This window comes from Calidris pugnax, unplaced genomic scaffold (genome assembly GCF_001431845.1).
Source record: "Calidris pugnax isolate Ruff unplaced genomic scaffold, ASM143184v1 scaffold56, whole genome shotgun sequence".
NCBI classification, from domain to species: Eukaryota; Metazoa; Chordata; class Aves; order Charadriiformes; family Scolopacidae; genus Calidris; species Calidris pugnax.
Window position 1 is genome coordinate 6,076,029 of NW_015090839.1, and position 27,231 is coordinate 6,103,259.

A 27,231-nucleotide genomic window follows, 5' to 3' on the forward strand; every position below is an offset into this window, starting at 1 on the left:
CGCCGCTCTCTGCCCCTTGACGTGGCGCGGACTCTCCCATCAGCCATGTTGGCTGCGTCGGCAGCGCCGGGGCGGCTGCGTGCGGGCGGGGGGGAGCCAGAGCGGCGGCGGCGGCGGCCGGGACGCGGGGTGAGCAGGGCCGAGGCGGGCAGGGGAGGGCACGGGGGAAGCCGGGGACGCCGTCTGGCAGCGCTGCCCGCGGCCTCCCGGGGCCCGGAGGCGGGGAGCCCCCTACCGCGTCCGCCCGCGGGGGAGACCGGCCGGGGCGGCCGCAGGGAGCCCCCTCCTCAGCTGGGGCCGCCGGTGCCCGGGCAGGGCCGGCGAGGCACGGCCTGCGGAGGGTGTAAAGGGCGGCCGGAGCTCCCCTGTCCCGGAGCGGTCCTTCTGCCCCTGCCCCGTTGCAGCCGCCTCCCTGTGCCGCTGCCGGGGTGCCCTGCGAGGGGGGCAGAGCTGCACAGGACCCGGGCTTAGGCGGGCCCTGCCGCCTTCGAGTATCTGTCGTCTCAATTTAGGTGGGTTGTTACCTACGCTGGTTGCTTAAAAACAAAAATCCCTTAGACTGGGAGAGCAGGTTTGGAGGACGGCTGTGTTCGAGTAGTGAAAATGAGATTCTTACGTGGTCAGTTTGACAACTGGCGCTTGCTTTGGATGAGTACTCAGTCATTCTCCTCCTGTGCTTGAGTTCCTCCTTAGAACTGAACTAGTATCTTGTATCTGAAATGCTAATTTTGGCATAAAAACAAAATTAAAGGCTTGTTATTAATCTCTTTTGTTTCACCAGATTATTAATGCATAATAAACAGAAAGAATAGGTTTGTTGGAAGAAAAGTGCACAGTGGACTGTACTAATTTAGTGGTATTTAAATTCATAGTCACATGAGGGACTCTAATCTCTCAATGATGGAACTCTTAAAGCGCCAAAGAGAGAAATATTTTGATTTTGTTTGTATGTGCTTCCAAGGATTAGTGGGTATTAGTTTGATGTTCTTCTGTATTGGGGCACGTTTACGTGTGGTGTGTAAATGTTAAAAGGTGCTGAGATGAAGGAGGAGCTTTTAGAATAAGCTGTTTTGAACAAAGTATCGTTACTGTTTGCAGTTGCATCTAGAAGCATTTCAAAATAGTGTCATTCCAAAGTAACGTGTTTCAAAACTATTTATTCAGCTATAGGATATGTTTCCAAATGGTATATCAAACATGTTTGGTACGTGTAATGGTTAGAAGGCCCTAACTGTACTCTTGCATCTAGTCAGGGTAATCACATAAATACTATTTACCTGAGAATCCAGCCCTTGTAGCCAGGTGTAGTCAGCCTGTGACTGTGCAATTCAGTTGTGGGTCCTTTGCCTGACACAGAGGGAGGTTGCGGTGGTGCAGGGAGGAAGTACAGCAGGAAGGGCTGCTGGTCTCGCCTGGGTGTCCTGTTCTGCCCCAAAGCCAAAGCAGCAACACCCCAACTTGGGAGATGTTGCTCCGCAGCTGTTCTGAGAATCACTTCTCTGTGGTTTCCTGAGGTGGGCAATAGGTATTTTGTGGCATTCACGTGTATGAAATTTGGTAAGTGGTCTGTAGGTTAGCAGGGTTTGCTGTTCTGGTCTAATGTAATACCTCTCCACACCTATCCCAGAAAATGTGCCTGGAGAGCTATAACACAGCCATGGAAACTGAATGTAACTTGTCAGATCGTCAGTTTCACATTTCATGTATGGTGGAATGTGTAGGCATTACTGGCTCTTGGAAATGAAGAACAGGGTGTAAGAAAAGATGGAGGAAAATTTGGTTATTAGCAGGTTCTGCCTTCATACCTTTCTTGAAAGTAAGAGTATTTAACTTAATAAATCCAACAAATCTTTTATGTATATATGTGCGCTTTATTAGTCACTTGACACTGGTGTTTGTACATTGGCCTCTGTGGAGCAGTAACTGAGTGGTAAAAATAATATCCGTGTGAAACCATTTCAAGTGTAGGTAGAGTAAAATGTGGAGAGAATACTTTGAAGTCCAGTAGAGAAAGCAGGAGTTCACGTTGCTGTGTGTGGAGATGGCGTTGGTGGACTTCATAGCCTATGGAATGGCTGAAATGGCCTTCAAGTTGCAATTTTCTCTGTCTTCGCAGGAGATAACCAAATCCAGAATAATCTCTCCTTTTAAGGTTACAGATTGTTGCCTCATGCAGGTGGTTGTATCAATACCCTGTTTTTCTGGGGTAACGTTTCTTCCGAATAATCTCTCCTTTTAAGGTTACAACTGAGATTGTTGCCTCATGCAGGTGGTTGTATCAATACCCTGTTTTTCTGGGGAGAATAATCTCTCCTTTTAAGGTTACAGATTGTTGCCTCATGCAGGTGGTTGTATCAATACCCTGTTTTTCTGGGGTAACGTTTCTTCATCTTTTGCACAAAACATGGATGGATTTTGATGTGTTAGGAGAGAAGTGTCTTAAATTCTAGATCCTTTTCAGATACCAGCCTGTTCTTTCCTCTCTTAGCTGAATTACCTTCTGTCCCTGATCACTCTGTACTAATTATGATTTCCAGATATTCTTTCCCCTTGCATTTGCTCATTTCTGTTCCCTGGCCAATGGCCTCGTTCAGCCCAACGGCCTTGCAACAACTTGAATAAAAGTGGTGGTGGAAGTGCCCCTTTGCACAAAGTCCCATATGGCTCCCTGTGTTGCAATTGCAATGACACACAGATAACAATGTTGGCAGACTAATTATCATAGTATTTCTGTTACAGTGTGGTGATAAGTAATAATGATTGCACCTGCGGAGAGCTTTAAGAGAAGGCTACTCTACAGAGTTAAGTTCGCCTGTCAGTCAGTGTTTTATAAGAACAGTTTTAGACTGCTTTTTGGAGGTTTTGTCAGATGCCAACAGTTGGTTATTTCCTAATGATATTGGCTGTGAAATGTGTGTCTTCTCTTTGTTTTATGGATGTTGTTAATCTGTTTTGTTCAAAGTCAGCATTAGAATCAAACTATTAAGTTAAACTGTAATAAAAAAAAAAAAACAAACAAACTTGAAAAGTTTTAAACTATCATATGAGCTAAAGGTGCAATGTCATTATAATTTTAGTAAAGAGAGCTAGGTCTTTACACATGGAGAGTTTTCCAGGAGTTTTTGGTAGGGTATGTAATTGCTGGGCTAAGAGGGTCATCAGTCTGTTTGTGAGAACTGCTGATTTAAACCTCAGTTCAGGGGGATTCCAGCATGTCTAAAGCTCTTCATTAACTTAGTACAGTCTAAAATGAGACCTACGAGTATTTTCCCAGGCTGCCTCATAGGTGGTTCAATTAGACTTTTGCAGTAAGTTCTTAATTATTAGGAAGTAGGAATTTAGATATCCTAGTTGCTGGAAAAACCTATAAAACTTATATATTATAAAATGTACTAGGAGGCAAACAGCAGGTATTCAGGGCAGTGTAGACATATCTAAGTGTTGGGGGTTTTTTGTGGGGGTTATGGGGTGGGAGGACACTTCTTGCTGGCTTTTGCAGGTATTCACAGGTTCCTGTTGAGCTTTTCAGTTGTGTCTGCGTTTCCTCAGTGCTCTAGTTTGTGAGTAACTGAAAATTCTGAAAGCCTTAGGTTGATGCCCAAATTTGAGTTCAAACAATTGTTGAAAGTTGCATCTTCATACATAACGTAGTGGAATATGACACGTGTACTTCTTAAAAAGTTATTTCCTGGCATTGCTGTAGAAGTGTGCTCTTGTGGAATATAGTATTTTTATTCCTTTGTTTGTGTGTAGATCACATGATTTACTGAAAATGTTTAATCATGGTGTGAATGTGTGACTGTCATTAAGTGCATTTAGTATTTTGTGGTTAAAAATAATTGCACTTCAACATGCTGCTAATGATTCTCTCTTTTTATAGTGATAAACGAAGAAGTTGACCATGACGACCTTCCTGGAATTTATCCAGCAGAATGAGGATAGGGATGGAGTTAGATTCAGCTGGAATGTTTGGCCTTCAAGTCGTCTGGAAGCCACAAGAATGGTAGTCCCAGTGGCTGCCCTCTTCACGCCACTGAAAGAACGGCCAGACTTGCCTCCTATTCAGTATGAGCCAGTTTTGTGCAGCAGGACCACCTGTCGAGCTGTTCTGAATCCTTTATGGTAAACCTAATACATATGTTATGTCAATATTTTTCATTACAATCAATATTTAGAATAGTGCCGGTTGAACCATGAAAACGATCAGGTGTGTGGCAGTTCAAGTGCTCCTCACAGGAGTATACAGCTCACACTTCTAGATCTTAGAAGTTTCTGCACGCAGATGTGCACATGTAATAGATATACTTCAAACATAGCTTTCGTTTAACTAGTCTTTTCAATGTACTTAATTAACGATTAGGTATGTTATTTTTCTGGAACAACACATGTGGTGAGTTACTCCTGTATGTACTCCTGCATTTTGCCTCTAGAAAGTAACTAGGGTAAGAAGTTACTACACTGTATTGTTTTAACTACTAATATGGTTTCTTTTTCAAGTAAAATAAACTATATTTATTACCGACCTTAGTTCATTTGTAGAGCAAAGCAGGTTAGCTGGTTTAGTTTACCAAAACAGAAACTGAAAAATGTGATTGATAGATAGATACATCAAGAAGTAGGCATCAGAGAGAGTGAAAGCTGACTGTTTAAGCTGAAGGGTGATATTGGTGCAAGCATAAATGATTGTGAACTAGTCATGGGTAAGTTTAGGTTGGAAGCAGAGGAAGAGTTTCATGTGTCATTCTGATCACAGAAGCATGGAAAAGAAAAGGAGGTAGGCTCATTAATTGAAAAAAAATGTTATTTTCATTAGAGAGGTAGCTGTTAAGTTAGAACGACTTTTTTGAGGGCATAATATACATTCAGGATAGTGCCAGACTCTGACAGCTAATAGGCATAGCCTGAGAAAGGAGAAAAGCACAATGGTAGGGAGAGTTAAAACTATTTGCCCAAACCCATGCAGAAAGTCTCTTCAGGTGCTGAATCTGTATTCTTAAAATTCTTATTTGCTTCATTGCCTTGAAGACCATTATTCCTCTCTAAAGACAATAATTTTTCTGATGTGTCTGTGTAAGACTACACTTATTTTGAGGAGACAGTATATTAGGAGGAAGCTTTTTCAAAGTCAATTTGATTTTGAAAAATTAAACTTATTCTAGGGTTAGTGGAGGAAAAGAATTGCTTGTACTATGTAAACCTTTCTTATTTCATTTTTATAGCCAAGTGGATTATCGAGCAAAACTCTGGGCTTGCAACTTTTGTTATCAGAGAAATCAGGTAAGAAAATGAAACATTCAGGATGCAGAAAATGTTTTTAAAAATGAGGATTTTCACTTTCACTTTATAAAAGTTGTAGTTGCGAACTGAAATTGACAGCAAGAGCATGAGTATGCAGCTGTATCTTCGGAGATTGCATTAAGATTTTTTTCATGAGAGCAATAATGAACATTTGTTGCAGAGGAAAGTAGTCCATACATATGGTTTGTTTTTGTAGAAGTTGTAATCTTTTGCTTATACTTAATTTCTGTGGTTTTATTTGCAGTTTCCTCCTACCTATGCTGGCATATCTGAAATGAACCAGCCAGCTGAACTTTTACCTCAGTTCTCCAGCATTGAATATGTAGTACAGGTAAAATCATTAAATGAAATCTTTAACATCTATAACCTTGCAATATACAAAAAATAATTAATGTCAATCTTATTTCTTCACTGCACTTCAATGACTGTGGGTCTGTACGTGCTTGTTAGTAGATTGAACATATATGTCATTGATTGGAAATGGAAGACATAAATTTTTGTAAGAACACAAGGGTGGCTAATAAGACTGGTTTAAAAAAAATTAAAAAGATGTCTCTTCTAAAGGCAATATTTTTGTTCGATCTGTTTCTTTAGCAGGAGTTTAATTTGTGTTCATGCCAGGGGTCTGCTTACTGCTGTTGCTTGTTCAAATGATTTCAGTTCAAATTTGGCTGACTGTTGATCCATCTCTCATTAATCATTTGAATTTGTTTGTAGTTGAATGATTATGAGTTAGTTTTGGGGCTAGCTGGTTTAGAGAAAACAGCTAATACATACTCAATTTGGGTGTTTGAATTTTAGCATAGAAGTCACTTGAATAGAAATAAAAAATAGACCTGCAACCCAAAATTGCAAACATTTGCAACAGCAAATTTGTATTGTATTTTTAAGGATTAAAATTTGTAAGACTTTGTGAGGCATTCAGAGTATGGGGAGAAGAATGAAGACTGAGCAGAATCTACATTTTTGCCAACTCTTGTAATGCAACATAAAGGCAATTTTTGCTCACGGTATAGCAAAATTAGTTTAAAAGAATAAAAAAATCTGATGATCTCTAGAGTAAAATTATGAGGTGAAACGCTGCAGAATATTATCAGGTTGGAGTATTTTATAATTTTGAATAGCTTTATGACTATTAAGTTCACTTGGAGCAAGAAAAGCTCATTATATATTAAAAGATTTGTATAAATGACACATGATTAAAACCTATCATGACATCCTGAAAGGATCTTTTTTTTTTCTTCTGTAGTAAGCATTTAATTTTTAGGCAAAGTTCATAATCATAGAGGCTTCATTCCCCTTTAGCCCCAGATTCTGATTACTACTTGAGAGGGAGGTAAGTTAGATGGAACATTGACATTATTGGTATGATTAAAATTCAAACTTTTACAAAATCTACTTCACTTCTTCATTTTTGATCCTGTAAATATTGCAGGACTTGTTTTTCATGTGATGATATTTGTGCTTCTTAAAGCGTGGCCCTCAGATGCCATTGATATTTCTTTATGTTGTGGACACATGCATGGAAGATGAAGACTTGCAAGCTCTGAAGGAATCCATGCAAATGTCTCTTAGTCTCCTGCCACCAACGGCGTTAGTGGGTCTCATTACCTTTGGGCGAATGGTGCAAGTTCACGAGCTTGGCTGTGAAGGAATTTCCAAAAGTTATGTCTTCAGAGGAACAAAGGACCTGTCTGCAAAACAGCTGCAGGTAACACACAAAAGCAAACAGAAAGAAATCATCAAGATGATGGTGATAAAGAAATTCAAATAGTCTGTAAACAAATTTTGTAATAAAATGTTATGTGTTTGACTACAGGAAATGCTAGGGCTTACAAAAGTAGCTGTTTCACAAGTCGGTCGGGGTCCTCAAGTGCAGCAGCCACCACCTTCTAACAGGTAACGTGCTTAAAACATCCAAAAAACATACCTTGGCTACACTGATTTACTGGAAGACTTAATGGTTTATGACAATTAAATCAATCAATTGACAGTGAAACATTTTGATCAGGCACAAATTTACTAGGAGACGAATGGTTACAGCCTGTTTCTTTCCTACAGTTTGTACTGGGAAGAAAATAATGGGTGATAGTAAAATCACCTGGCTGATGTTTTGGAAATACTCTGCAAGAACATTACACAGGCATATTATGGATATGTAAATAATGATGCTTCTGTTGGTTGGTACGCTGGGAAGTGTTAATGGCTGCTTTAGTGCCCCTTTCTTATGTGGATATCCAATTTTGCCTTCCCTTTTTCTTGCTTTTCCACTCTTCTCCCATTTGGAAATTGTGGGGTGATGTTTGATTGTCCTGTGTCCCCCATTAGGACATAGAAGAAATTGATAAAATGACAAAGAAGAGAGACAGTTTTGCTGTCTCTGCCTTCCAATAAATAGCTGCATTTGTAGACAGCCTGTAGCAGAGAGCATGGAAAATTCTTTATATGTTAATATTTCTTCTGATGTTTGATTTTCATTGAAGTAGTGAAACTCAAGTTTCTTTTTGATATTCATAGGTCATCATCTGCTGCTTTTGAGGAGATAGGGTTCTTTCTGGCTAGTGGTGATGTCACTAAGTTAGCAGCTTTTTGTTTTACAAGAACTTTGCTGAACTTCTTAAGCACACTTCTTAAGTGTGCTTATACCGAATAATAGTATAATTAATAATACCAAACTGTGTGATCTTGGTGAGACAAAAATATTGCTCTGAATCCAGGCTACAATCTAGAATTAGAAATTGCTAAGATGTGTCTAATGTATTGATAGTGAGCAACTGATAACATTTTTATTTAGCAATTTGGATCTAAACTAATTCCATGTATTTGTTTACAGATTTTTGCAACCAGTGCAGAAAATTGATATGAATCTTACTGATCTTTTGGGTGAACTACAGCGGGATCCTTGGCCTGTTCCACAAGGAAAACGGCCTTTACGTTCTTCTGGAGTGGCTCTTTCTATCGCCGTAGGGCTCCTCGAGGTGAGGCCTTTAACCACAGTTGTGCTAATATGTAAATAGATTGTTTTGTTGCAGAAAAGCTGCCATGATCAATATGTAAAAACCTTAGTAATTGATGCATATTAGATTTCTATGATGATTCTGATGGATATCATTTCTTACATACATAGAATAATCATAGGTGTTTATACATCTTAACAAGGCAAAATTTGAATTAACACTGGATTTAAGTTTTCGGAGGGAAAAGTAAAGTTATTATGATAGATGTGATAAATATCTGCATAGCTATTTCTTCTGTTCAATTTGTAGCAAAACCTGATGGTTTCATTTGTCTGCTATTCCCTGCAGTGCACTTTCCCTAACACCGGTGCGCGTATAATGATGTTCATTGGAGGACCAGCTACGCAGGGACCTGGCATGGTTGTAGGGGATGAGTTGAAGTTACCTATAAGATCATGGCACGACATTGAAAAAGACAATGCTAAATATGTTAAAAAGGGTACTAAGGTAAGAGATGGTCATGGGTGATAGTTTAGGCATTTTACCAGTAAGTGAACATTTTCAGTGCCCAGCACTGTAAAGCACTGTTAGGAGTAGCAGATGTATAAAGAGGTGGGAATTATCTGCTTTTGTTTGCCTGTCTCAGAATAGTGCTGTATCTTCAGGAATTTCTTCAGAAATGTCAGTATGTTGAGTTAGGACTTTGGCTTGCTTTACATTTAAGTTCTTTGGAGTGTTTCCTTGGTTTAAGTCAGAGAAGATTCATGTGACTAAATGATACATTTAGTCTTAGATATATCTAAGAGAGCTGCTCAAAACTGTCTGTAGTTGGAGGAGGGTTAGGCAGTAGAGTTCAGGCATAGTTCGTTTCATCCTAAATGTACATTTGGGCAGATTAACTGCCTCCCAAACCTGTTGAATTCATCTTAACTGATTATAATGGGAACTTAATTTCTCTGATTATCTCAGTCACCGGTTTGTACACACAAATTCCATTCTGTGTGTTGGATCAAGTACTAAATGCAAAGTTTAAAGAGATCAAGGTCATTTTCTAGTTTAAATTGCAACCATTGGTCTGTCTAGTGTGAGTCAGGTTCTTAGCTGATGAGAAAAAAACACAGGTGTTGAAAATTCCAATCTGAATTTTAACTTTAGGGAAAAATGTCCTTTTAGCTTGTATTAGAATATGTGAATAAAGGCTGAAAATGTTGTTTTAGAAAAATTTTGGGAGTTTAGGATTTGATATGAAGATGAGGAGAGCTCACGTAATAAATTGGTGTTTACTGTATTTTCATCTTGGATTTAGCATTTTGAAGCCCTGGCTAACCGGGCTGCAACAAATGGTCATGTTATTGACATATATGCATGTGCATTGGATCAGACGGGTCTTCTGGAAATGAAGTGTTGTCCCAACTACACTGGGTATGTGCCTCTTTGTTTTTAAGTAGTATATGATAAATGGCATGGTAGTAGATTTGGAATACTGAATATTAGAAGTAGTTAACTGACTCAGTTACAAAAGCTCAGTTACAAAATTCATCCCTAACATTGTAGCAAAACATCAACTTAATGATAGTTCTTTTTAAGTAGGGAGAAATGTGCCTCACCAAGAACTTTCATTAGTTTTTGCCTTTAATAGAAATAAAACTAACAGAAATAGATAGAAATAAGCTAAATACCATGTGCTAAATTATTGCATAATAAGTAGTCTGTTTTAACTTGAGGGTTTTGTTTGTTTGTTCTTTTTGTTGTTGTTGTCTAGAGGCTACATGGTAATGGGAGACTCTTTCAATACATCTTTATTCAAACAAACCTTTCAGAGAGTATTCACAAAAGACATGCAAGGACAATTTAAAATGGGATTTGGTGGCACATTAGAAATAAAGGTAAGAATAAAAATTGCAGTGTGTTAGTAAAGCATGGGAATAGGATGGCTAAGAACTGTGGAATCTTTGCCCCGTAAGGAATTTTTAGGAACACACTGAACAGATGTGTCAGGGTTGGCTCAGACATTGCTGTTGCTGCCTACCTGTCTTTTTACAGTTCTGTGATTCTGTACATGTGAGTTAGCTATAATGTTAATTCCTTCTTATTCCACATTCGGTGACAGTATTACAGTCCTGCCTTGGAGAAGAATATAGGGCTATATTTTTTTTTGTTCAGTAAAATTCTGTTTTAAGTTTTAACTGCCAGGACAAATAATTGGACCCTCTTTTTTCATGTATGTGTTCTTGTGAATTTTGTTGGAAGGTCCTGGAAAATGGGAAAAGGTAGCCCCAGTTCTAGAGGAATGTACAAATCACTTTAAAATTACTTTGGAAGAATGTAAATAACTGGATTTTGCTTTTAGCTAAATACGTTTAGGAGATAGAGTATAAATTCAGTGTGGGGTATGTATAGGCTCATTTTACCCGTCTTCAGGTTTAATCTCATTTTCTGAATGTTTTAGTTACTTTTCTAGAAAATACACTTTCTAGGCTTCCAGGTTTACAAATAGCAGCAGCTTTTCTCCATGTTTTTATTTGTGTTCATGTTGTTGTTTTGGATGTAGAAATTGGTACAGCAAACATACGTAATTAAGTGCAGAAACTGAGCACATGAAAAATTTCTCTACGTGTATCAAGCATTATTATATGTGTAACCTTTCCTAAAGGTATCAACACTCTGATTTGCATTAAGGTTTTCATTAACTAATGATAAAATAAGATTGAGTTCTTAGTGTGGCATATTAATGCATGTTTTTCTTCTAAATGTGAAGACTTCAAGAGAAGTAAAGATTTCTGGAGCAATTGGACCCTGTGTCTCTCTCAACTCTAAAGGACCATGTGTCTCAGAAAACGTAAGTTAACTTCGCTGAAAAAGAAGGCAATGTCTCAGTACGGAAAAAGAGAATTTAGGATTTCTGGATTTGCAGAGAGACTGAAACTTTTCCAGAAATGGAATAAAGAGTGTTTACTTTTTTACCAATTTTAAATTAAATACATGCAAGGGCTATTTTTTGGATATGCTCCTGTTCACTTCTAGGTTAGATTCAAGTTGTATCCGAGCTTGCAGAACCCTTGTTGCTTGGTTTGGTTTGTCCACTGAGACAAACCAAACCACTGATTGCGTAAAAAGTATTCCAGAGAAATTATATGCTGGCAAAGCAGAAACCAAGTAGCGAGTGAGTTACCATGCTTTATTAAAATCGGAGCTATGTCTATTTCTCCAAACAGAGAACCATGAAAATACTTTGTTTAGAAAGACTGAGAGAACAGAAGGACACAAGACCATGAGAACATCCCCTTTATCTTGACTCCATCTTCCCATTTGTATAGCTGGTTCACCAAATGTGTGTTTCATTAATTGATTAAAATATCCAACTGTGACAGGCCCCTGAAGTAACTCCTTTAAATTTACATCAGACTTAAATCATCACTTATTTTCTTATAATATTATTGCATTTTAATTTTGCATTTGATTACTAATAAAAAACAATTCCTGCAAGTAACCAAAATGTCTTATATTTTATATATCTTATATATCTTATATATATCTTTATATTTTATATATCTTATGCATGCCTTATATTTGAAAGGTCTGATTTTTATTCCTAACAATCTGCATAATCCAGCACTTTCTAGTGTGAAAGTGCTTACAAATGGCCTGTTTTAATCAAGCATTTTTCATGCCTAAAAATTTTCCTTGTAGTTATGACTGTATCTTTCTGAACTAAAAATCCCAATATAATCAGCATGCTTCTTACCTCTGTTTAAGCAAAGTCTAGTATTTCTTCCTGTTTCTGACTTGCTTTTTCCGTCTTTCTAATGTCACCTCCTTGCCTTTCTAATGTTTTAGTGTTTTGCAACCATCTCCTTTTTTATTATTTCTGCATCCAACACTGCAGTTGTTTTGCAAGAGTGTTTGTCTGAGTAAGTGAGCCGGGAGAAAACTTGTGACAGAGTGCTTGTAAGCAGTTACCTCTAATGGCCAGATGCTGTGCTTCACAAAGGAAGGTAATACTTCTGGTTTGTAAAAGTATTATAAAATCTTTCTACAGGAGATTGGGACAGGAGGTACTTGTCAGTGGAAGATTTGTGGACTTAATCCTACTACAACACTTGCACTGTACTTTGAAGTGGTCAACCAGGTAATAAATATTTGTCTACTTGTCTGCTAAACACAGTAATTTTATTTTACATGATGGTGAAACCTGTGTATTTGTGTGATTCCCTCAAGCATGGTAGCAGGGACACAAATGGTGTTGCCATTTTGTGTTGCCAAAGTTTAGAGATAATGAGCTAATCTTCTCCTTGAATATGATAATGAGAATCAGAGCTCTATAAATTTTGAATAGAGTTCATAATCTAAGTCCAGTTTTTCTTTTCAGTGTTACTTATTAAAATAAATTTCAGTTGCAATATATGAAAATGCTGTAATCTGTGTATTTAAAAGTGCTTTTCAGTAGTTCTCTGATTTTTTAGTTACAAGGTATTTACTCTTTGTTTACATTTTAATTTGTTTTAATTGCTCAGTATTTGCAAGTAAAGATTGGTTGTTATGGAAATGCCTCAGGGGCATAGAGCCTGGTTTCTTGTCTCCCTGAGGGGTATTGGGAAAGAGGATAAAAACATGACAAGCAAACATGCTATTTCCTTCTAGTACTTTCCCTTCTTTCAAATGCTTGAAGCTCAGGAACTATGTGAATTGGATGTAGTTTCTATCTATTTAGTATGCTATATTGCATACTTTGAACCTATGCTAAGGCTTGAAAACTTGAATATACCTTAGCCTTTTTTCCCGTCCCTTTTTGCATATTTATTTTGGTCTCATTTTGTTACTAGCTCTAAAACTGGTCTGGTCATGGTGTGCAATAGTTGCTTTCAACTGTCCTCTTTTGGAATTACATACCTTGTTAGCAGTGTATGAACCTGAATTTCTACTGACTAGAGTTTTGAAATTTCAGTTTACATTTCGATGGCACTTTCTGGGATTAATTAATCAACATTTTAGAATATTATCAATTTTGTGCCTGCAATTCTAGTGACTAACGAGATGTTCAAATAGAATCTAACTAAACCAGCAATTGTAACAGAGCTCCTTTGAAAATACTGTTTCTGTAGGTGTGTGTGGAAGGAGAGAGCATTGGTTGCTTTAAGGGTACCTGATGGAGATAGCGACTGCTCCTAACATCTCTTAACAAGTCTCTGAGTTTATTAGCCATGTTTAGTAAAGGTACTCAACGTAATAAAAGCACCAGACAACACATTTATATAACTTGAGCTGCATATTGCTAAGAATTTTATCATTTTTAAGTAATTTGTTTAACAATTTCAAGTTATACTGTAAACTCTTGAGATTCACTTCCTTTCAATTGTTTTTCCTCCTGTCCTTAGCACAACGCTCCCATTCCTCAAGGAGGACGTGGTGCAATCCAGTTTGTGACTCAGTACCAGCATTCCAGCGGACAGAGACGCATCAGGGTGACCACAGTTGCCAGAAAGTATGTTTTACTTGGGATGACTCATTTTCCAAAAAGCAGGATAGATATCTGCTTTTTAATCTTTAGATTTTTTTTTTTTTACCCAGTCTGTTGTCCTGGGGTATGCAGTGCCCCAGGTGGTGAAGGTACCTTTGAGCCAGTTGCCCCTCTCTTTCTGTGAGCTGTTTCTTCTCTGGGAGGTTGCAGTGGCTGCAGAATAACGTTTTGGGAGTGCTCTGAAGTAACCCAAGGGATTTGAGATGAAGAGGAAGCTTTGAGTGAAATTCTATGGCCTAAGCTGAGGAGATGGTTGGACTTAGGGAGTGGCAAAATCACTTAATAACTTAATTTGAGAGAGGTAACCGCAGTTCAGGGCGGTGTAAAATACCCGTGCTTCCATGTGTGACCTTTACCTGTGGCTTCCTTGATCCAATTCACATCACAATTTTTAGAAAGTGATGTTTAATATTATGCAGACACTTTTCAGTGTCCACTGACATTTCCTTTAAGATGAAGGAGATTATTGATCGGCTAATATGATGGAAGATTCAATTTATGGAGAAAAGCATTGCCCTTACTGTTGATATGAATTTCTTGCTAACTTTAGTTATATTAGTAAAAGTTTCTTGGCGACTGTTAAAAGGAAGTTTTAGTAGTGCACCTTGTAAATTGAAAAGAAAAAGGAAGGTGACAAGAAAAATGCTACTGTGGGGAATGTGTGATTAGCTTAAATCTAACATGTTTTCTGTAACTTACCTTTCATAATCAATATTTTTTACTATAATAACTGTTTTTATAAGTGGCATTGCATTTCCTTTCACTGTTTGCACGGCATCTGTACGAATAAGGGACATCTCTAATTAATTAATGGCTGAGAGGCGCGGTAGATTTTTGAAGCTCCAGCATGAGTTTGTTAAACTGCTAGCGCTGCTTTCTTTGCCCATGATTTCAAAGGGATGTTTTGAGGTGGGGCACCTTCCCTTTCCCCGTGGTGCACATCCCCGTGGTTGTCTCTTGCAGCTGGGCAGACGCGCAGACGCAGCTCCAGAACATCGCTGCGTCCTTCGACCAGGAGGCGGCTGCCATTCTCATGGCTCGGCTGGCCGTCTACAGGGCAGAGACAGAAGAGGGGCCCGACGTGCTGAGGTGGCTGGACAGGCAACTCATACGGCTGGTAAAAAGGACTATATTAAAAGAGTCAGATTGGTTTCTTGTCTCCAGGCGTATCGTTCTTAAATGACTAGTGTCCAGTGATTCTTTCTTTAAAACAGAACGAAAAAGAAACTGAATGCTTCATTTCCACAGATGGGTATCCAGCATTAACTAAAATTTTCCATTTCAAATGGAAAAAAAGCACATATATTTTTATTTTCTTTATTTGTTTCCTCAGTCCTCAGCAGTTGGTAATTGCCAGCAACTGAGAGAAATTCTAGCATGAGATTAGCAGAAATTAAAGCTTTCGCTGCTGTCTGCTGCCTATAATGATATTGTAGATGAAATATTTTTAGCAAAAAAAAAAAAAGTCAAAGTGCCTAGAAAAACATATGGAATTTTTTTATTTTCAAAAGTTGGGTTTTCTGTTTGTTTTTATTTCTTACTTGTAAGTAGGTATTAATAATTTAATTTTGAACATGTTCTCCAAGGCTGTTTAATCATCTAACTCTGCTTAGCAATTTTAGAGAAAAAAAAAAAAAACAAAAAAAATTAAAGTCTCATACTCAAGGAAATCACTGCTGGTTAAGAAAAGAAATTACATCAGTGGTTTTGCTAGTTTTCTGTTTGCTTACAGAGCTGTAAGCACCTCAGATCATGTGTCTATTAAAAACAAACGAATGTACAGTAATGGCATGACCAAGCATGTACGTTATTTAATTTAGATAATTTTTTCTTTTACTCTAGTGTCAGAAATTTGGAGACTATCACAAGGACGATCCAAGCTCTTTCAGATTTTCAGAAACCTTTTCGCTTTACCCGCAGGTGAGTAGAAGGAAGGTGTGTCTGTAAGGGATAAAGAGAGAATCCTTGGTGAAGGAAGAGCTGCTGAGGCACAGATACCAGCATGAAAAGACCCCCTGCCCCCAGCTACTGTCTGGCGTGTGACATGAGACAAACCACTCCTGTTGTCTGTGCTGCTGGGTCCCCTTTAGCCCTCTGTCCTTGCAGCTAAGCTTCCTCTAACTGTGTGCACGGTTTGTTTCTCCTGTAATGGAATCCTCATCTTACCTGAGTTTGCAATCACACTGGGTTTTTTTAAGGGCAGTTTTAATGAAGAAATTCAGAAAACATGAGAAAAGTTACAGTTTTACTTTGTTGTTTCTTTCCTATATAACTTATCATACTGACCCGAAAAGAAACACTTCACTGGTGAAGAGAACTGGAGCTTGACTGTGTTAAACTTTGAATAGTTTATTTGCTCCAAATCAGAACCATTTATCGCTCTGTTTCTCAGAACGCTATAATCCGTTCTGATAAATTCCTCCATTCTGATAGCTCCTTATATATTGCTTTTGGACTCTTCATAGACATTTGTGATATTTCTGTTTGAGTTATCCACCAACTTGTCTCAAGATGTTAAGTGTTGTGGAGAGAGAGATTGAGCATGTGGAGAGATTGATTCAGCAATGGATTTGTTTTTTCCATTTTACTAACGAAGTCCAACTCTGCTGTGGTTAATGTTCTTTTTTTCTGCTCAGATGCTATAACTTACCTTGTGTGTTCAAGCACAGCAGCCTCCCTCATAGGAACAGTAGAACTTACAGTAAAGGAACGGTTTGGCAACATTTAGTCATGCTATTTATCAGTTAGTATTGGAGAAGAAGAAATATGAAACTTTTCTCTTAATTCAAAGCTGCTTTGTAGGTTTATCCATTCTGATCTCTCTGTCTTACTCTCATGAGGGTATATAAAAACTGGCAGACGTGCATATACAAATTAGAAATGTTAATGCAGTTCAATTTTGTTGTGGCATTGGTCTCATGTAGTTCGTAGAAAGCATTTCTGTCCTCGTACAACTCTCCTTTCTTATCTGTGAATGCTCAAACAGATGGTTTTTGTTTTGCAGTTTATGTTTCACTTGAGAAGATCTCCTTTCTTACAAGTTTTTAATAACAGTCCAGATGAGAGCTCATACTACCGTCATCATTTTATGCGTCAAGATTTAACCCAGTCACTTATCATGGTTCAGCCCATTCTTTACGCCTACTCCTTCAATGGACCTCCAGAGGTATCGTTATATATAACTTAACAGTAGGTTGAAAGGTGCTGTTTTGAGGGAGAGATAATTGTTGTCCTCACTGTTACATGTTATAAAATGTGTTGTTTTAAAATTTATTGCGTGAGAAAGACTATTCCTTTACTATGGAACATGCTATGAACAACACATATCTTGGAATTCCGACATAGCATAGTTTTGGGAAGAAAAGTCAATCTGTGAAGAGAGCATGTTTTAAACTAAAGAATGGTAGTTTTTTATTAGGTTTTGAGGGCTGTAGGAGTTTTGCTTTTGTTTTTGTGGTACCAGAATGTAATCATCAATGAAAATGTTTTTATTTCAAACTGTACTTTTTCTGTAGAGTTTGAAAGAAAAGTTGGGGTGTTTTTGAAACGTACAGAATTCCCCTCAATCTTAACACCCTCATCCAAAGCTTCTAATTTTGATGTGTTTACCAGATTTGGTAAAGATTTGGTCCAGAACCTTCTGGCTGACCTTATCGTGGCACATTCTGTATAGACCTAAAATAAAAACACGATCTTCCAAGAAGCTTGTGAAAGAAGTTTAAGATAGGAGACAACAACAGTAGTCTGACAGATAAGAGCAAGTGAGGAAATGGTAAGACAGAGAAAATAAAAATAGAAAGCAAGGATCTTGGCAGGTTGGAATTTGAACTTTCGTTAGGATTTTTTTTTTCTTAGACTGTGCCATGGGGATAAAAGCAAGACTTTTAATATAGTGGAGTTTAATGTAATGAGGTGGTTTGTGAAGATCTGCTCACAGGTGTAAGGTCATTCTCCCATGTATGAATACAGTTAGTCATGTGGGTGTTGCAGAGGAGAAGCGTGATCAAGTGAGAGCTGACACCTCACTGCAGAATGATTAATAATATTTTTTTTATTTATTCTTGGAATAGTTAATGTTCTTGGTATCCCTAATAATATTGGTCCAATTAAATCATATGGTACTGATTCAATTAAATCATATAGTGCCGATACAGTGTCACTGCCCTAAGACAGCGACTTAAAACCTTAAATATTACATTAGATGTCATAAATCCTAAGTATTTACTAGATACAGTATCGGTGTACTAGATACAGTATATGCACAGTTAATAACAGCTGTGAGGACAAGACTAAAAAAAACCAAACAACCCACAACCCCCAAATCTTACACTTGAATAACTACTGAATCTTTATACGTTGAAATATCATTCGAGTTAATGGCACTGTATAGGTAAATATGGAGGTACTTGAAAGACTAGAAAAATGCATAATAATGAAAGAGGCTTCAGCTCTTGAATACAATTTTTATTACTTTCATGAAGTTATATATTCAGAATCAGGCTGGATAACTTTAGAATGAGATTGTGTGGGTTGCAGTTGTACAACATGAAAACGAGCAAATATGGAGCTTTAGTAGGTGATTGAAAAAGTTCTTACGAGTCAGTGACAGATTCAGAAAGCTGCTAATGCTGCCTGGTTGCTCGCTTCTGCATCTGTTGGTAATTTTTTATTTATTTTTAAATCTTAGCCCGTTCTTCTGGATAGCAGCAGCATTTTACCAGATCGCATTCTCCTTATGGATACCTTTTTCCAGATCCTTATTTATCATGGAGAGGTAAGATCTGTTATTTCTTACATAAATATTCATCTTCTGTAGGAGTGCTCTATTATGAACATTAAGCCCCAGCTCTAAAGCACTCCAGTGCTTGACCTCTCCTCTGCGTGGCCGAGGCCTGACTCCTAGTCATGTTTGCAGTTTGGTAACCTGTCGTGCCTGCACACACATACCTGGCATTACTTGATGTTTCAGTGCTGTTTGTTATGATGGGTTTAAGATGAATTAGCTTCAGTATGCAGGTTAGTTGTTTTAGATCAATATTTTTCCAACTTTTGAGTGTGTTATTCCCAGCCTTCTGACCCCCTGCTTTTCACTCATTTATTTTAGACCTCTAAGGGTGTCAGAACACCAAGTTTTATAGTCTCCCTTAATCTGCGCTGTCCTGGAGGAATGAAACTGCTCCTGGCAGTTGAGTAGATAGACATTTGCTGGTAATATAAATATAAAAATATAAATACTTGTGAATTGCTCTGCTGCCCTGGAGGAACTGAGCTGCTGCTTTTTACTGCTCTGCAACTGTAAATGGCTCCCAGCTGAGAGTTTGAGAAATACTGCTCTGGATCATGTCCTCATAGCTGCACTGTGTAAAATAACTACTAAACTTTAACATGTCTTAAGTAGAAAAATGTTCCCTGTATTTCTGTATTATGCTGTGAGGCAGCAGCCGGGGTGGGGTGCTCCCTGAAGGAGGGGGAATGGGGAGCTGAGCTTGACTGGGAGGCAGGCAGGGGCCTGACCAGTGAGGACCTGGCCCCACACCACCTGAGCAAGGCCAACAGAGCCGGTTACGGTATGGAGGTTCAGCCTCCAGTCCAGAGCATCACCTGAGTCGATGGGGATGAGGCAGGTCTGAGTTCCAGCCGGGTAGTCAGGTCCTGGGTGGGGGTCCATATGAGTGGGCTGCATGGCCAGGTACAGGCACAGCTGCAGTGGGACTCAGGCAGGAGCCAGGGATGAGCCTCACCTTAAAAACAGCTGCCGAGGGAAGGAGGGGGGATCCCCTAGTGAGGCTCCCTCCAGGTCTTTCCTAACAGCAGCCCCTATCAGTGACCTGGCCTTGGCCTTCATCCCTAAAAGGTGGGGAGGCTGCAGACAGGTCCTGACAGGTCGACATACACATTACAGAACTGTAAATAGTATCCTTGACCTTGTGAGCTAAATGTTTATTGTACAAAGGATAGCAAAAAAAGGAAATACAGAAGCACCACAAATTGTTAGAGTTTTAAAAAAAAAATGAAAATCTAGTGGCATGTGACTTGCACATCTTGGCTTTTAAAAATTAACTTGCGTCCTATAGGACAGAAAGAAGTGAGTGATAGAAAAGAAGCCAGCAATGTCACATTCTCCTCTGAAAAGCCCTGTATATCCTCTCAGAAAGACAGGTGAATCATTTCTAAACCTCTTTCTTCCCCCTGTCCCCAGACCATAGCTCAGTGGCGTAAATCAGGATACCAAGATATGCCGGAATATGAAAACTTTCATCACTTGCTACAAGCTCCAATAGATGATGCCCAAGAAATTCTCCATTCCAGATTTCCAATGCCCAGATACATTGATACAGAGCATGGAGGAAGCCAGGTATAGTAAAATATATATTATATAATCTGGAAAGTGTGGTGTTAGTAATGTTGGTGCATTTCTGTGCTAAAATGTATGTATGTTATAACAGAAAATTTTGAATTTTAAAGCTTTTATGGAACCAGATATTTAATAGTAGCTTTTTGCCTAATTTGTGAATCCTGACTTGGACTCTCAGATTCCTTGCGTGAGGTGTTTAAGACAAAAAAGGTAGTACTTGTTAGTGTCTCTGAACAAATACCAGAAATATTCTTTTAAACTTACTAATATTTTATTGGTTTTCGCTTTTGCTTTGCTAGTGCTTAGAAAAAGACAAAAGCGTACTTTCTGCTGCATTGATAAGTTGTTAGTAGTTCTAGATTATAGCTATAGAATTCAGGGAGTGGCTTTATAGAGGTGCTACTTGCTCTTCTGAAGAGATATCTGCACACGTTTTTATCTCCAAGTAATAGAAATGGTATATTTCATACAGATGCAGTTTTTTTCTGAGTACAAGAAACTTCTATTTGAGAAGATTAATTTATTGCCTGTCTTTTGTTTTTTAAAGGCTCGTTTCCTGCTTTCAAAAGTAAATCCCTCTCAGACTCATAACAATATGTATGCGTGGGGACAGGTAAGTATGAATCGGCTGATGAAGCTTGTGTGCATGATTTTATGTTCTTTTTCCCTGTTTCAGAAATCAAGTGACAGATTGCATACGCATGAGTAATAACGCCAAGTTTTGAAACCGAAAAAGAAATTCAGTTTTGGTGCCTGGTGTCACCAAAATTGCAAAAGTTAAGAGAAATGGATTTCATTTTTTCAGACAACAATGATCTGGTTTTAAGCTTCTGTGAGGCTACTTTCATGTATAGCCATTTTTCTGGGACAGTTGTCTCCAGATTCCTTAGAATGAGAGCACTTAACACACATGAAAACCAAGGGACCTTTTTGCAACAGGGAAAATAAATTTTGAAGTTAGTTATAAGCAAGAACTGAAAAATGCACCAGTACCAGTGTACTGATGTTTTCAGTATTTTTTGTGGCCCAGGTGACCAGGAATCAGTTTTTCAAATCTTGTCTTTAGGAAGGAAGTTAACGTAAGAGTTCAAAAGTTAAAACTTTTTGGAGCAGCTTGTATTCTTGAACGCTGCATCCCAGTTCCATGTTCTCCTTCCAAATTCAGCTTTTATAGTGGGAAGTGAAACACTGCTGTGGGTGAATGCTGCTGTAGAGTCATTTTCTCCTGAAAATGTAATGACATCAGACAGTTCAAAGTACATACTAACTGTCCTTTTAGAGTACTTTGCTCAAGGGCGTACAGTGTTTAAGGCATGAGTGAAAGCACTCTCTAGCAATTTTCTGGCAGTGATTTTTCTCAGCTGAGTTTTGTCAAGGTAGATCTTCATAGAGACGTGTTGGTTCTAATGGAACTTCAGACAAGGAAGAGCACTGAGATCAGAGGAAAGAGACTTGAAAACTTTGTTCCGAGTCAGGGACAGCACGATTTGAACCCAGCTCTCTTGCCTCTAAAGTTAACAACCAGCAATCTGCTAGTGTGTCTTTTCATCATGTTTTCTCCACAACATACACAAAAATCCTGTAGTTTGGAAGGCCTTGTTTATATCTAAACATTACCTGGAAATTTTTGAAGTTTCCAAAGGTACAGGACAAGTGTTTCCTGCTCATTTAATTAGTAAACAAATGAAACACTATTCCAAATGCAAATGCAAAACAATCTTGAACTGATCTCTGAGAAAATTGTTCATGCTGGACAAGTGAAACTCTTTGATCCATCTTAGAAAAGACAACTTTCCCTTTTAATGCAGAAAACAGTTCAGTTCTAGGGTAACACAAGAAAATGTGTGTTTGTCTCCCCAGTGGAATTGCAGCTTGTGTGCTCAACATAATATCCTCCTGTATTTGCAGGGGTTTTTGGGAACAAAGTTGAACTAAGTACAAATTATGAAATGCAAACTGAAACTGTTGGGAGAAAATTGTAAACTGAACTGGTTTTGCTCATGAGTTTGTTTTTCTCATGAGCTTCCTGAATTTTTTAATGTAATTTTATTTTATGCATAACTGAAAGTGTACAGAAAAATTTGTTAGTCCACATTGACCTGCAGAGGGCACCCAGACACCACTGAAACCATGTTTCAGGAGGTGATGAATTGACTAGTTTGGTTTTTAGTATTGTAAGAAAATATATTTTTTTTAAACTTTAGCAGGTACGTGCTTTATTTCTTGAAAGTGTTTTCTATGTTATATAATGGTTTATATTCTGTAAACTTTTCATGGAGCTCTACTGTGTTGGTTAGTCTTTGAAGATGCAGTTGAAATTTTCAGATTATATTTGATAGGATATTTATTTGAGAATGCATTCATTTTCATATCTTTTTTTTTTTTTTTTAATCTTTTTTGTCTTGGTAACTATGAGGAATTTGCAATTTGAAATGAAAGAAGGGGTCAATGGCACAAATCTAATTGAATGCACAGCTAGCTGTCACCAAATCACTGCTAATTAAATTTAAGTCCTCAATTTTATGACTTAAATCAAAATTTTGCATCAACAGAAAACTAGACTTAAGGTGGTCTGTGAAAAATCAAAGCTGATTCCGATGAATTTTTCAGATCTGTACATTGTGGTCTTGCTGGTCTTCACTTCATTCCCCAGCAAATAAAATACTCTGCCACCTTACCTACTGGAATGAAGGATTCCCAGTCTTCAGAATAAAGCTACTGGGGTTGGTGGTGGCAGTGGTGGCAGCAGCTGCCTGTTTGAACGTGTTGGATGAGGTGTTCGGCTTCAGGAATAATCTCTGCATTGGTTTTAATTACCTTGGATTACCATTAGTAGTCATTGTGAGGGATCTCTTTTCTTAGGGGTGGTTTATTCACTAGAGGATGATGTACTGTCCTTCCGTGCGTAAGACACAAGGTGGCAAATCACATCCTGCCCCAGAATGGAACTACTTGTAATTGCCTCTTGGCTTCTTAAATAAATTTGAGAGCGCAGGGTTAGCATTTGGCAGGCTTGGAAGCAGAACATTCTTTATTCTCATCTTGCCACCATCAGCTGATAATAATTTAGTGGCCTTCTCTGAGAATGGCTGTGTAGGTTGTCAAGTGTATGGTAGTGATCTAAGAACTCCTGCTGCTCCTGGATTCATCCCTTGGTCATTAACTGAGAACTGGTTTTGGCCAGTTCTCAAAAAGGGGCACCAGTTCTAAGCATCCTCGTTAAGACTTTCATGTCTGTGTTTTGGAAGATTTTGTAAGCGTTCAGACAGCTCTGATTTCATTTGGAAATATGGGTGCTAAGCCATGGACCTTGGAAAAGGTTGAATTGTTGCTATTTATAGGAATTCTTCCTACATCTGTAAACAGAAGTAATGGCAGATTGGTTTCACAGGCCTTAACTGCTGTTTTATTTAGACCGTAAATTTGTTTAGAAACAGTAATTAAAAGATAACCATTTTGAACTTCTTGGATTTCTGAAAATTACTTCTGAAGTAAAAAAGTAAATTGCACAAATCCACTCAATAGGGTTGTTTGGGGTTTTTTTTAGGTCTTTTGTGGTCTGATTTTGCACTGGCATGACCTTCAGGTGATGTTTTTGGTGTTTCTCTGAGGTGGCAGAGAGCCGTAGGAGAGAAGTGGCCCAGCTTTCCTTAAGAAAGCTGGTTGACCTTCATTCAGTGTCAAATCAGACCCTTAGTGGATTTGTTTTCCTACTTTCACCATTTTGATGTGTCTGAGTTTCCCTGACAGATACTGATTGTATCCCTGGGATAGGAACAATAGAGGAACTGTGGCATGGAAGGTTTATTTACTTCTGAAAAAGTGTGAGTTAGCATTTGGCAGCTGTCAAAAACTCTGAGTTCTGTATGGTCGATGGAAATGTCTTGCTGTTCTGCAGCTCGTCGCTGTGGATGCATTAATATGGAAGAGAGCGCAGTTCTGGTTTATGCCTGAATTTATGTAAACATATGAAAATTTATGTAAATGTACAGTCTGCTGTTTTTTTGTCAGAGGATTTCAGCAATGATAGGCTTCTAAGGTCTTTCTAAATTTGTAAAGTGTTTACTTAATGGAACGTATTGTGCCTTAAAATGCTTTATCTTCACAACAAGTATAATCAGTTCTTATTTTCTTTTATTTTATAGGAGTCTGGAGCACCCATTCTTACTGATGATGTCAGCTTGCAAGTATTTATGGATCATCTGAAGAAACTTGCTGTCTCTAGTGCTGCCTGAGATTCTGGGGTGCATTAGAGGCACAGATGAGCTGTAGCCATATTTCAGCTCCTCCTCCTTTACCCTTTTCCGTGTCTCTCTCGACAGAGCGCTCTGATATGCACAAGCTGCCTGACTAGGTGTAAAGCAGTGGTGTTTTCAAAGAAAAGCTTTTGTTATCAGCAAATGTTTTAATGTGAATTACAGTTTGTAAAAATGACAGGTAGTAGATTAAATTAAGTTATAATTAGAGGAAGAAGAACAGTCATTTTGATTACTGTGATACTATAATTACTTTGAGATCACTTACAACAGCTTGGAGGTGTGATTTCAGTTTCCTTTCCAAACGGTTGGGGTTGATTCTGCGCTGCACTGCAAGGGCACGTTGAACAATAAAGGAAATCATTGGCGGTGTCGGGCTTTCCAGACTGCCATATGACTACCTTTGCTTATTCATTTTGAGCACGAAGTGAACAAAGAAGCAACAAAAAGCATATAAAAATAGTATTAACTCAGTTTCTTGACTTAGGCTGCCGAACTTTTCTTTCCTGCAGAGATATTATTGTTTATATGTTGTTCATTTTAGGAGTACTTCATTTCAAATATTGCTTCCCACTTACCCTAATTGATTATTTGGGAACAGAGTTTTTCTTTATTTCCACATAAAGAATTTGAACTGAAAAAGTAAAAAATCTGTTATTGCACAATATTTAAATCCACGTTATATTTTTGACAAAAGTATCTATTATCATACACAGTAAAAGATGAATAAGCTTAAAAAGTTAACACTTCTAGCTTGAGCTAAGAAGAAAATCCTACACTACCAAAATGAACTGACTAAGAGTACAGCCTTGATTTTTTTGGTCTTGGCAAGTATACTTAAAAAAAAAAATTACCTTTTTTATTATTGCCTTATAATGTTATTACACTAATGCATGACACTGCACATCTGCTTTTTGTTTCTGCATCCTTTTTACTATGAATTCAACAGGCTGTAGTTCTTGTTTAAACAGTATTATATAGAATGTGATGTAATTAATTTGATATTTAGTTCATACTTGATTTTTTGGGGGGGTGGGTAAGTTTGTAGGCTTTCCCGTTTACTGGTTGAAGTTTACACATAAACCAGATGTTTACATGGGTGATATGACATTTTGACAAGTAAAGATGTGAAACGTGGTAGTGGGCAATAAAACGTTGTGCCAAGTCTAAAGGAAGAGACAGAGTTTTGACATAGGAAATGTGATCATATACTGATGTGATAAGCATGGGGGGTTTTTTTCTGTTTTCTGTAAATTCTCAAAAACTTGATTAAACAAATTGCTCTCCATGTCTTTGATCTAAACGAAACGAGCTCCTTTTGCCTCAATACAAATAAAATACATGGTTTCCTCTCACTTTTTATATTTATTGTGCTGGTTTCTGTTGGTGCTTGAAATGAAATATGGAAATAAATGTAGTAATGATAAAATTTAGAATAACTTCACCATTTTTATTCATATAATAATTGGTATCAGACTTGTTTAACTTACGGAGATAATGAACTGTTAACAGTGGCAGTTTAGGAGAGAAAATTTCAGTGGCCCTGTTGACTTTGTCATAGCTAATAAATAGCTTAATTTTTTTTCTCATAACTCTACATATGTTCAGTTTATTTGACAGTTAAATAACATTTGACTAATGAATCAATTCATCACCAAGTCATGATAATGGATTTTTTCTGTGTGCTTTCCTTCCTACCCTTTAACCACCTTTCACCTGCAACAGATTCTTTATCCAGTCTCTTGGTGTTGCAGATGGAGTGATGCTTTAAGAGGTAAGCAACAATATGTTTATTGATATAAAACAGTGATTTAACGAAGTTTGGCAGTAAATGCAACAGTGGTTTAACAAGATTTGATGGCAAGGTGCACTTGGTTATTTACTGCATAGAGGACAGGGTAAGTCAGATGTGTTGGGGAGACCCTCCCGTTGAGTTACAAGGTTGAGAGGAGCCTCTTGCTTTCTAAACTGCTGCTCAGAGGAGTTCAAGTGTGGCTGGATCCAGTCCTTGTCCCAGACTTGCTCAACGGTTTATGTCTAAAAGATTACATGAGCACAAGGAATCTAAGATACAATCGTAGTGAAGCTTACTAAGTATAACAAGCTATTAATCTTCTTTAACGTCTCATTCATCTACTTGATCTAACGCCTCTTGCCCATTTACATAGGTCAGGTGAGCTGCACCAGGAGGAGAAGTAAGCTGTTTCCTATGACTGAGAGTTGATTAATATTTACACCAGGAGAAGTAAGCTGTTTCCTATGACTGAGAGTTGATTAATATTTAAAATCAAAATAGTATGTTGAAGGGTTGTGCTACAGGAGAAAGTGGTTTAAAAAAGATAAATTGCTGCTCTTTGCTGTCCTTGCTAAGGTCTGTATTACTTGGTTTCTTGATGAAGAGATGCTGCTGATCTGTGCAATATATATGTCACGCAGCCATCTTATCACATGGGTTGACCTATTTAAGGGGGATAGCAGGCTTTGCAATGATTTCTTTAAATACTTGGTTTTGGCTGGACAGAGATTGGAAATCAGAGGAAGAGTTGGTAAAATCTCCTTATGAAAAATACAAGACCTTAGAGTTGGAAAAAGTAGCCTTCTGCTGCTGGGATGAAGCAGTTGCTGACTGTTCTGTTAAGGATTGGGGAGCTGAAGACTGAAAATTATCCCTGGGGAGTCAGAGGGAGGGGAACAAGTTGGGTGCTGCTTTCTCTGCTTTGTTAGGCAGGTTGCGAGTGTTAGAACAGTAAAAAATCTGTTCTCCATACAAACTTCCTCACTGGACACATATGTGCCTGAAGCAGTTGCCATCTGGGAAGTACATTTGTCTCAGCTACATGGGTGAAT

The 27,231-nt window shown here is 38.1% G+C and overlaps 1 protein-coding gene across 1 annotated transcript; it reads left to right on the top strand.

The window, feature by feature from the left end:
• Positions 1-25,817, top strand: SEC23A (Sec23 homolog A, COPII coat complex component). Its single transcript, XM_014941775.1, has 20 exons — positions 1-129; positions 3,881-4,122; positions 5,220-5,277; positions 5,543-5,629; positions 6,773-7,009; positions 7,118-7,197; positions 8,132-8,276; positions 8,604-8,762; positions 9,562-9,677; positions 10,018-10,141; positions 11,014-11,094; positions 12,295-12,384; positions 13,631-13,737; positions 14,737-14,890; positions 15,616-15,693; positions 16,778-16,939; positions 18,461-18,547; positions 19,973-20,128; positions 20,676-20,741; positions 24,274-25,817. Exons 2-20 carry the CDS (start codon positions 3,902-3,904, stop codon positions 24,361-24,363), a joined length of 2,298 nt encoding a protein of 765 aa, XP_014797261.1. The 5' UTR covers positions 1-129; positions 3,881-3,901; the 3' UTR covers positions 24,364-25,817.
• The last annotated feature ends 1,414 nt before the right edge of the window (positions 25,818-27,231 follow it).